The following is a 12,417-nucleotide window of genomic DNA, read 5'->3' on the forward strand; positions in this document are numbered from 1 at the left end:
AGGGCTCGCTAGAGAGCAGCTCCCTATGAGAGTCAGAGATTAATGACGTTCTAAATCACAACATACTGGCTCATACCGTATGGCTCTAACTGCTCTCTGTGCACCGTGTACAGTTTTGTTTTGTGATTATGAACAGTGATTTTGAGCTCAACATAATCTATTGTTGATATTTTGCATTTTGGCTGTTCAGAGACCTCAACAGTACCATAACCCTGACATTATACAGTTAATTCAATGGCTGCTACCAATCACAACATATGAGCAGTTATATTACATGCTCCGCCACCGTGCCAGCAAAACCTTTAGTTTGGTATTTATGTAGTGATCAGGTGCCTTGAGTTAGAGAGAGAGACTGCACCAGCGTAAAGAGTAAATTACAGTGGGCTGCCTACCGTAGATTCAGGATGAGCATCTGTTCCTTTTACCTCTCTGTGAGGAGTGTCAGCTACAATTTATAAACTACGTTTTCCAGATTAGCTTGGACCCACCTCCATTGTTGAATAAGTGTGCAGATTGCAGACAAGAATGGGTAAAAGCAAATAGTGCCATGTTGAGCGACTAGAAATCACTGTCAGATTCAAATTGACACACCCCTCTAGTGCGGTACCAGTTTCAAGTGTGGCATGAGCTACAAAATTGTGAATGCAGGTGGAAAACAGTTGATGCTTACATCCATTTAAATTAGCACTTTACTTGCACAATGTCTATGTGCTTTCGTTCATCTGCATTAGCAGGAAAATAGGGCTTTCCAATTTCCACTGTCATCATCAGAAATGTCAGACTTTGGCACCATTTCGAAATGGAGATATCTGTATCGCTTCTTAATTGCTGAGGAATATCATTTTGGCAACTGTCAAAGACTTCTGTTCTTACCAGCCTGTTGAATTTGATGTATAAATTAATTGTAATCTGCAAATTAATATTGTTTCTGATCTACGCCACACACACTATCTGCAAAAATGTGCCATTTAAATAATCACATGTGGTTGAGCTAACACATTCATTTTTGTAGCGAAGTCGAAAAGGCTTCCTGACAAAATCTACATATTTCTGCATAATATAAATACTGGCCCGAATGTTGTGCCTGAAGCCTAATAGTTAATAATTATCTCATGCTTTCAAAACCTCTACACTTTAACATGTAAGGCTGTGCTCTGCAGCCCTTGTCATTAACAAAACCTAAAGGAAAGCAATACGCACTGTAAAGCTATACTCCCACTGCTCATCTTTATTGCTGTTCCATTATTAGTTAATTAGCAGATTGCTTGTCCTCTTCTTCACAGCAATTACCCAGCTTCAAGCATTCAGGGTTAGATCATTCACAGCTTTGTGCCCTACATTATCTCCCAACCCAACCAGAGCACACAGCCCTTGAAACCTGTTGAAATGTAGGTTGGCGCCCACTGCTGTAAATTATTTCACATTTATGTGTTCTAATTGCGTCTGGTTGGCGATGATAAATACTGCCATGTAGCCACACAGGGTAACTTATTTAATATGCTAATTACTCAGCGGGACGTCTTGTGAGAGATTATCGCAGGCCGAGGGTGAGAATGACGGTGGGGGTTAAAAAATACGCCACAGTTTTATCCAATGCTAATTGAGCAGACACAGCGAAGGACACTTTCAAAGCTAGGATGGTATAAATGAAGACAGATGACAATGAATTAAAGGTCAGTATCTTGGAGGAGAAAGGACCAATTTGTTTCTAACATGAAAGAAAGACTGTTACATATAAGAAGTCTAGTCAATATTTTTAACTGTGGTCCTCTATTCTCTTTACTTGTTGACTGGGTTGCCAAGAGACCAATTGAAGGTGAACCCAACATAATGGCCAATCATGATTTCAGAAGGCTAATGATCCTTAAAAGCTGTTTTATTATGCACCATTATATACAACCATCCTTGTGAGCTTTTTCCATGATTGTATATAATGCTTGTCTAATTAAATCATCAATACTAACAAGCAACACCTGAAACATTAGTTGCATATATTATTTCTGCAGGTGCAAACAAAATTTGTTGAACTGCATCTTATCATATGCAAAGTGATAAATGTAATGCATTTATTACATTATAGGAAATAAGCCAATTGCAGCTTTAACATTGTTTCAGTGTCGTTTGACTAATTTCCTGGTACAAGAGAACCAACCAGAGACCTGTTTAGTTTTCTTAGAATTTCTTCACTTTTATTCAGTCAAGATTTCTTGACTGTGACAAAGTCTCACATACACTTTGCAGGCAGCACAGTGTTAAGTCTAACCTTTTCTTATTCTGTTTGACGTCATTGTGGTGATTGTTAATAGTTTTCGCCTTGTGAATGTTGGCAAAGGAAGTAAATGTGAATACTGTGGTATTTAGCCATGACTAGTGCCTGCTGAAATGGAAAATCAAGTGAGCCAGTATTCCCTTTTAATTAAATTCAGTGAATATCATACCAAAACTTTAATCAATGTCATAGGAAGCATGATACCATTTAATTCAGAGTTCAATTAAGCTATAGTAATATATTTGATAAAGATATCTCATATTCCAATTCATGAGAATAGCTGTTCCAAATCACTTTACCCCTGTGGTGCATACTTATGTTTTTAGCACCCAGTGTTAACAGTAAGATAATTAGCCAATTTACCTGTGTTCTAATGAAAATGTGGCACTGTTCTTCTCAAATCAAAAGGGAGTCTTCAGAACATCAATACATTGTCAGCATCAATTTTAATATATTTTGTACAGAGTTTAAAAATATCTTTTGGACAAAGTTTAATCTCCGCTCCTATTTTAGTGTTTCTTCTTCAGTGTCCTGGTACACACTAATCGCTCTCCAGTCAACTTCCTGTTTACTGTGCTCTCTTCAATCACAGGGCCACAACCTCCACTGACGTGGTGGTGTCCATCTGCGTTATCTTTGCCATGTCCTTCATCCCTGCCAGCTTTGTCCTCTTCCTCATCCAAGAGAGGGTGAACAAAGCCAAGCATCTGCAATTTGTCAGTGGAGTAAACCCAGCTGTCTACTGGTTGGCTAATTTTGTCTGGGACATGGTAAGTATTAACTTCATCAGGCTGTTGTATCACCTCTTAATTGATCATGGCATTGGCCACTTTACTAGTGAAAACTAGGTAAAACTATAAGATTTATGCTATAATGTGATTCATTTCACCCAGGTTTCAGTGCCGTAGGCCTCATTTTACTATACTCCCAAAACTATCCCAAAGATTTTTTTTCCACCTAAGGCTAGATGTAAAAAATATCCATCCACTATAATTGATAATGTAGCTTTGACACCACTGAGTTCTGGGGAAAGCTTCACCTGAGCAACTGTTATTGGCTGAGGCGTAATTATCGACACCGGCTGCCCCTGCTGGTTACACTCAACAGGCTTACTGGCAGTTTCCCTGAGGCATAATGGAAGTAAACATTTTATCAGGTACCTTTGGTAAAGAAATGGCATCAGGGCGCTCATCATTATGGTGGATAAATGCTGTCTGAGTGGAAGACAAATGTACCTAAGGAGCCACTCTAATGATTCTAGCCCGAGGCTCTCTGCATTAGCATACATGCTCTGTCCAGGTTGAAAGCTCCTTAATATTTCAGTGTAAATGTTTTATGTGAACTGTAAATAAACATGTATCATTGTATCTTTATATATTCTTTTTACTACATCTACAGTTTTTGATTATTTAACAGTAGAAATCTGTGGATTCGTTTAAGTTTAAGCTTTGCAATCCAAAATTGAATGAATGATAATGCAATAATCAATTATGTTAAATTTATTCTTGGGCACAGAAATGAAAAACTACAGCTTAAAGATTCTTTTCCAGCCTCCACCTTTTGATACTGAATGGATTGAAACAAATATTAGATAAATATTAAATCTCTTAGTTGAAAATGTTATAAAACCATTGTACACTTGTACAATGTGTCATTGAGAGACCACTTGCCTCAAACAGAAGAGCCTCCAATGGTTCTGTTATTCACTGAATTAATTAGAGAACTAAAGGGGAATATATTTGAGTGCTAATTAAAAAGTCATCTACAGATTTCATAATTACATGTCCCTTTCAGTTTGTCTGGGAAAAAAAAAAGAATGTCAAAAGCAAACAATCTTTTCATGTAGTCACTAACGCCCTGAAGAGCGATTTAATAATCATGGGTTGGCCTCTACTTTTGATGTGGATAGCTTCTTATATCTCGTTCTGTTCTGACAGTGCAACTACATCATCCCATGCTTGATTGTGATTGTGATCTTCCTCTGCTTCCAACAAAAAGCCTACGTTTCCCCACCTAACCTGCCTGCTTTGGTTCTACTCCTTATTTTGTACGGGTAGGTAAATTAACATCTCAAAACTAAAGTTTTGTTTTTGTTTTTACATTTGCATCACAGATTGCGCCTTAAGGTACTGTATGTAATATATTTTGCAACTGCTAGTTTAAGTGCTTCACTGAGTCTTCGATGTACAACACTTACTATATTTAGTGAAATATTTAGCCTTTTTTTCATGACAGCGGCAGTACATTTAATAGAAATGTCTGTAGTACATGTCTTGCACAAAGACATCCCATGATGCAAAGAGGCTCTTGTAATGATAAACTGTGTATATATGTCAGTGTGTAGAGTTGCTTTGCAGCTTTGAAGACATGTCAGATTTTGCCCAATGGTACATTCAATTTGACAGTTTAAATTGCATCCTCTTTCAGCTATGGCAACACCCTGTGGCTAGTCAGAATTTAATTTGTTCAATGGCTATCATGGCTGTCCCTCTCTTACATGTTTTGAAAAGCTGGCATACAGTAGTTGTTGTGTAAAAGATATTAGGTATGTTTTTATTAAGATACATTTTTGTCATTATCACCTTTATTGGATAGGACAGTATAGAGGCAGACAGGAAAAAAAGGGGAGAGAGAGAGAGGTCCCCATGGGTTTTGTGGTATGTGCTTAATCCTTTTGGCTATCAGGACACCCCACTATCAATCAAAATGATTTGATAGCTAAAAAATTGTCATACTTTTCCAGTCTTACAGGGAAAATACTGTAAGTTCTTGGTTGACAAAATAGTAACTGTTTATAGTACATCACCTGTATTTTTCTTGTATTTGTAATTGGGACATTATCATAAATGAAGGGGTAACTGCTCTAAATGTGCAGCACAGTAATTTAAGCTGATTCATATTAAGTTGGTACTGTGCTGCGGTGAGGATTATAGCATCAGTGCAATGCACTCGCTGTTACATCATTGTCTACTGAGCTCCCATGTGAAAACCCATATGTAAATGAAGTGTCACATGTATAATACCCAACACCATAAACCATACCTTGAGGCCTACTAGATCATTCACAGCCCAAAAGAAGACAGCTAAGTCAATGAGATTTGGACCTAAAAATATACCACAGCTAACAAGTTCTGTAGTTTGTTGGGATTTTTTTTTTTTAAGTATGCCTGAATTTCCAGAGATCATACTGAGCTCATGAATAAAATGATAATTTAGTTATTTTTCTCTCATTTTCATTTAACTGCTGGGTCACTTAGTGGACATGCAAATGATCGCAGAGGCAGGTGGTGCTATTAAAGCACAAATGGTACAACTGACCTAGTAATCTGCATTGTTGAATTAAAAATGCCATGGATTCAGTAAGTGCTAACATGAAATCTGCCACGGGGTGCCATATTAACCCTGATAGTGAGTTTAATGAGTCTGGGTCACAGTTGAGGTCAGCTTATTCTTTGTGATTTCAATTTCGTGTCGCTAAAGCCGGTGGATCCTTGTTTTTCCTCTCTGTCTGCTTGCATGACACTGTGTTGTTTTATTTAGGTGGTCCATCACCCCCATGATGTACCCCGCCTCCTTCATCTTCAGCGTGCCCAGCACAGCCTATGTGGTGCTGACCTGTATAAACCTCTTCATCGGTATTAACGGCAGCGTGGCCACCTTTGTTATGGAGCTATTTGACGATGATGTAAGTGGCGGCCACACACAAACACACACAAATACACACAAACACACAAATATTCCAGAGAGGACGGATAAATAACCAGACAAGCAGACGCTCACGCACATACAGTATATGCATCATTTTAACAACATGGAAGACACAGTTCCTGTGAAAAAGCAGGCACAGACATTCAGTCTCCCATAGCTGCATAAAAATTATATTTAGAAGATATAGCAGTGGATTGCTAATTGACTTGAATCATACTGTAGATAAACGCTCTGTGTTTTCGAAGCAAAGGCTTCTATACGCGTGTGGGTGGAGTGTGTACCCACCTGGTATAACTTTTAATATATTTCCTTTATCCTCTCAAGGATTTTTCAAAGGAGTTATTTTCTCTATTCTCTTTAATGTTTAATCGTTTAGTGAGAATTGCGTCTTCGGAGAACTTTTCCTCATCCATCTTTCAGCAAGTGTTCATTTTAACTGCAAGGCTGCCTCGGTCTCAGGGGAATCAAAAGACAAAGACACTGGGAAAAAAAAAAAAGAGCTAAAAAATGGAAACCTCAGGTTGGAGAGGAAGAGAGCGAGGGGAATGTTGACTGACATTCATTTTACTTTTGATTGTTATTTGAATCACATTTCGTTATAAAAGAGAAATTGGCCTGCTCTGACTATACAATGTGTGAAACAGCCAGAGCTCTCAATAGCAGGACCTCAGTTACTTACAGGTGGTGATGTTTGGGGAAAATCATCTGCTTTTCTTGATGTCTTTTTTTTCATTTGGGCTCTGAACTAAATATGTCTAATTTGATTTGTAGACTTAATTGTTATTTGCATGATTAGCATACATCATCCAACACTTGAATTTTTTTTCTTCAGTTCATATTTTTAGCCTTACGTTGATCAGTCATTCCTTGTCAACAGGCACAACGGCGCTTCACTCTCTGACAAGCTGCTTATACATCTGATGCTTCATCACAATGTCTCCCACAGCTCTGATCTGACACTTCAGATGGAGTGTAATGTTGTCTGAAAGATTTTGCCTCTGCACACTCCCAACTTCGACACGCCTGCCTCTGACTTGATGTTTCCTCTGGCGCCGCTCGGCAATGGCATGGGATGTTTACTGTCTCCTAACGAGGCTGCCTCATTTACATTGTGATTTCATTATCAGCGACGTTCATTATCAATTTGTATTTTTCGACTGGCACGTCTCTCCTCAAAGAAAGTCATCGTTGCCATTTTGTTGTCTCTGCGTTATCTTTATTTATTGATACAGTGTTAGTGGAGCATATTACTCATAAGGGGCGCCATTGTTGGTAATTTAATGGACAGCATGTTGCCCACAGGCAGTGTAAAGGGACGGATTTACTGTGCACATCTCTTATCCAAGGCATTAGGAAGGGAGATAGTATTTCTCTCAGGATCGGCTGAGACCGGACAGGGGTCCGTGATAATTCTCCTAATCTGACTTGATTTCACTGCTGATAAGAGAAGCTGATGGGTCAACATCAATCAACAAATGTTCCAACACAGGTTTCCATGTTTAGAGTGGATATCTCTACAGAACACTTCAAAAAACAACTAACGTAGATACGACAGTGCCCCGGTGTGCCCTAGTTAGGCAGAGAGGGTAGACAAAACAGCTCAATCCAGGATTCTCCCTTTGCAATTTCTACCATTTCAAAGCTTCGTGTCATCATTTATAGACTGCTCAGCAGTGGCATTAGTTAAACAGCGTCGCTCAAAAGTAAAGCTACAGGCTTCAGACTGCTCTGTTTTCAAGCACAGGGTGAATCTAGATCCCTTTTGGGTATAGCACCCTTTTTTATAAGAGAGGAAATAGAAAAAGTAACAGAGTGAGAAAGCAGAGCTGCAGTTTACAGACTTGGTGCCCCAGTTTTGTCTCGAGACCAATGGGAGATTTTCTTCCCCCCAGGACTGTCCAGCTCCCTGTGGATTGCATCAATCCCAGCCTGCCTTGTATCTTCGAAGCAGTGTCTGAGTCAATACCTCCACCACGTGCCACTCAGAGATAACCACAGGCACATATAGATTTTCTAGGATAAACATATAGGTGTGGCAGCGTGGGTAGGTACTGCTTAACTCATGTAGTGTAATTGGAGAGCACTGTGTGCTGTCCAGCAGCTTTCATTGACTGGATGTTTCAATTGGCGTAAAAGGTAGTAATTTTACATAGTATAAGCTTTATAACAAAAACTGGTTTCATTCTCAATTTTTTAGAAATCTATACAGAATATATCAATATTTATAGTGTACAGACAGATACGGATGCAAACACGTGTTCAGGGCAGCTTAGTCTGTTTTCCCTCTATTCTTTTTCAAAAATAACTACTCCTCTACAAAACATAGCATGACAACTACAGCACAGATTTAGCTAAAATCCTTACAAACTCCTGAATTTGCCGATTGATAACATTCTCACCTTTCCACAGGAGCCACAGTAGCACAAAAAAAAGTATGAATATCATCTCCAGAAAATATCTAACAAGACTGTTCGAGCCGTATAATGTGTCTGTCTGCTCTCATTGTGATTCCCAGCATTATGAATGAAGCCGTGCTGTGTGAATAAGCACATGTAGCGATATGGGTCAGATAAGCACCTCGCAGACTGTACCACCTTCAGAACCATTTGAAAATGATTTATGGGCATATAGCACAAACGTAAAAAGGGAAAATTGTCCGACATTTCATCATCTCTGACTAAGAGCCTCTTAGATCTCCTTGATGAACACCCAGCCAAAATAAGATCTGTTATTTCATGTATTGATCTCAAATTAAGTCTCTTCACATTCCTCCGCCAGACAGATGGGCCCCATTCAGCCAAGGTCACCGCTGTTGTTTATTTATTTGACTTTCTTTATCTCTGTAGGTGCCTTTAGAAGGTCTTAAGATGTGTGTATATGTGTGCATTTACATACATTTGCCGACAGCTGAGGAATAACAATATGTTTTAGATGAAATGTTTACAGTAAGGAAATATAGTGTTAATGTCATCTTTAGGTATATGTTTTATCTTTTCCATGTTTAAATACAGAAGAAGATAGCATGCTGTGCTGCAATGAAATAACAAATATACAGTATATCAATCCAAAAATCTGCTCAGGAAGTACAGCTCCTCCATTACCGATGTGCTTTTGAAGCAATATTGCAATATATCAGACTGTTGCACTTTATTGGCATTATCTGTAATATTTATTTTCTGAATGTTATGACTATGGATGTATTGATTGATGAGAGGGATTCATTTCTCAAATGATCTCCCATCCTTATTTAGAGTACAATGTATCTCTGAAGTGTGATCGCAGTTCTTTGTACCCTTTAGTCTTCAAACAAATGTGTAACTGTAGATAAAAGGAGTGATGAATTATTGTTCAACACATTGCCGGACATCTGAAGGTTTGCTTTGACATTATGATCAATGAAGCCTTTTCATCATATTCTCATATCAGCCTAAGAGAAACTAGGCCAGTGACCACCTACTGGTGGGAAAAAAAATAATCATCTCACATATGCATATGCTTTGCTTTTGATCTTGAACATTACTGTATGTTTTACCACAAGGAGAAAAGATTAACTTAGATTGCTTTATTCTCTTTTACTTGTTCACCCTTGCATGACGTGTCAGGAACAGTAATACAGTACGTGAGTGTTAAACAAGATAAGATCCTTTCACATCATTTCTTATTGTTTGTAAATTACTTCACCCTCTAAATGGTTTAGACTATCCAGGATGAAGTTGAACTAAAGGCCTTTTGGCATACCGGCATAACTTTTCAGCATGAATGTGGAGTTACCTACTGAAGCAATTACAGTAGAAAAACATTGTTGATCCTTTTTAATCAGATTCGGTCATGCCTCTTCTTCCGTGATTACGTGGAAGTCAAAAGTGGGGAAAGCAAGTAGTGTGTATTAGACATCCAGTAAATTTACTTGATAAAAATATCTTTAAATCCTTTGAATTGTTTTTAAAGGCTGACTGACTCAGATGGCTGCATGCACTGATCCTCGACTGCCAGTTGAAAGCTTACTCAGTGAAACAAATAAATCACAGCGCAATTACAAGTATCCATGCATAAATTCTGGGCATCATCTGGAAATCTTGCACACAGCTTTAACAAAATGCACCGCCACCCCTACCCCGACTACTCTTTGCACGGACTTGCCCAAAAAACGGAAATTATGAATTTATAGTCTCCCTCCATGTACATGTATGCAGAGGCTTTGAAGACTATGCTGCAATGAAGCAGTATGCATAATGCATGAACTTGCTTTTGAACGCCATGCCGCACCAAATGTAGTGATATTTTCCTCTTCTTTTTCCTCTCTCACCCTTTCCTTCCTCCACAACTTCCTTCCTTATTTCCACCCTCATGAGCCGGTCCGTTACAACCGCGTCCATTGTGTCTGCGTTTAATTAATTATTGCTTCGGTGCTTGAATTGTAGCCTCAGGGAGGAGGAAGAGAGGAAAGGGACATTCAAATTTGGGGGGGAGAAAGACAAGTTGAAGCCAGGAAATGCCTTGTCAAGATAAGAGTAGCTGCTTGTGAAACAATATGATTTGAGTTTTAGCTTGTGTGCATCTGTCTTTTTGTTCTTGTATATCAGAGGAAAGAAAGAGGCAGACACAGAGTGCCTGTAGGTGTTCTATGTTCTTTTTCAGCTGTGTCTCTTTGGTCAGTCAATCAATCAATCAATAAGTCAAACAATCAAGTTTATTTGTCACATGTAATCATATAAGGTACAATCACAGTGAAATGTCTATCCGTAGTAATGGTTTTGAGCACTTCCTCATCAGTTTGTGTACGCGCGCCACCTCACAGCTCGCACGGTATTTCAACATCAAGAAGCTAGATGAACCGAGGTGCTCTGTGCTTCCTCGCCTTGCCATTTGAAGCCCTCGCAACACAACATCGCTCAGCATGCAAATGGAGCGCAGGATGTTTGTTAATTATCTGTGTTTGCGTCAGGAAGCTACACACTGCTCTTCTGAAGCTCTCACGCCTCTGGCCCTGCTGATTTCAGGCGACTATTCAAAATATTGGGTTTGTGCTGGCTAATTCCCAGTCAGGGCTCAAATATTCAAAGCTTTCACATGCCACTAATTTTTTATGTTGTGTGTGTGTGTGTGTGTTTGTGTGCATTGTCCTCAACAGAACGTCTCCCGCATCAACAACATAGTGAAGCAGGTGCTGCTGATATTCCCGCATTTCTGTCTGGGCCGAGGGCTAATCGACATGGCCAAGAACCAGGCGATGGCCACCCTCTTCAGCAGTTTTGGTGAGAGGCCGCCAACACTATCACAGAGAGAAAATACCCACCTTAATAATTAATTTAGCCTAATGTAAAGTTCTAAAATTGTGTTTCCTCAAACAAAAGTGAAAACATCTGTCAATAGGATGAGAAATTAGATACAGAGCAGATGAGGTGTATGAAGTCACAAAGTCTTGACATGCTTTTCTTTCAGTGGAAACAAGATTACTGTTATGGTCCCAGTCTGGCTTTATGTCACTCCACCATTCCACCAGGTGCCCTCAGGCTTTTCTGCCTGTTTAAGACTGGACTTAGTGGAAAGAAGGTCAGATAAGAGAGGTTGCAGATTACCTTTAAGAACCACCTGAGAAACCGTTGCTTTCTACATTGATGTTGGAATTAAGCGCTCAAGTGAACTGAAACACTAGTTATGTTATTCAGAGCTGCAGTTGTCTTTTAGTTCGTTTCATGTCGTTTCATGCAGCTTTAATATGAAAGCCACTCTGCTTGACCGACTGAGTGCTCATTGCGATTTGTGCACTTATTTTAGTTGTGTTCATGTGAGTTCTGGGACAGTTTGTGCACGGTTATATTGTGCTTTCTGGGCTTTTTGCTTTTCTGTTTGCTCTGTGTTTCCCTTTTGTGTTCCTGTGCTCCATGCCTGCCCTGCATCAGTCTCATTAGACCTGCCCTGCTCCCTGTGTCTTCTCAGTCAATAAGCTCCCAGCCTGCCCTTGTGTCTTTTCCAACTGTTCCTTGTTGTTTCATTAGTTCAGTTTGTATTTAAGTCCCGGTTTTCAGTTCAGTTTTGTTGGATCCTGTGTTCAGTTTATTCTGCTTTGTTCTGCTCCATTTGTTCAGTTCTGTTCAGTTCAGTTCAGTTTTACTTTGCTTGTATCTTAGCCTAGAATAAAGACATTATTCTTCAGCTTTACTCTGCCTACGGTCTACTGCGTTTTGGTCCACCTGCTCCGCTCCACTTAACAAATTCTGGTTCTATAATAGAGCTTTCAACAGAAGTTGAATGTAAAGGTCGATACTTAGTGAAAAAAATAGTAAATTTAGTCTGAAATAGTCTGAAAACACTTCCTTACCAGAATCAACATTATTTCTCTTGTATTAGCCTTAAATAGCCCTTGAACAACATACTGTTTTTTTTTTTTTTTTAAAAAGGGACCCTATAATATTTCATTATAACATTCTAGCTCTTGC

At 39.1% G+C, this 12,417-nt stretch overlaps 1 protein-coding gene across 6 annotated transcripts in view; it reads left to right on the forward strand.

The window, feature by feature from the left end:
* LOC137175098 (phospholipid-transporting ATPase ABCA1-like) overlaps positions 1-12,417 on the forward strand; it is a 186,556-nt gene that overhangs the window by 132,140 nt on the left and 41,999 nt on the right. For all 6 annotated transcript variants that reach the window (XR_010925572.1, XM_067580790.1, XM_067580789.1 and 3 more), the window contains 4 exons: positions 2,862-3,039; positions 4,207-4,322; positions 5,810-5,954; positions 11,109-11,232. Coding sequence is in view for 5 of the 6 variants with exons in the window: in XM_067580790.1 (XP_067436891.1) it covers positions 2,862-3,039; positions 4,207-4,322; positions 5,810-5,954; positions 11,109-11,232 (563 nt within the window). In the remaining variant the exon portion in view is untranslated. The remainder of the gene's footprint in view (positions 1-2,861; positions 3,040-4,206; positions 4,323-5,809; positions 5,955-11,108; positions 11,233-12,417) is intronic.

The sequence above is a fragment of the Thunnus thynnus genome, chromosome 22 (genome assembly GCF_963924715.1).
Source record: "Thunnus thynnus chromosome 22, fThuThy2.1, whole genome shotgun sequence".
NCBI classification, from domain to species: Eukaryota; Metazoa; Chordata; class Actinopteri; order Scombriformes; family Scombridae; genus Thunnus; species Thunnus thynnus.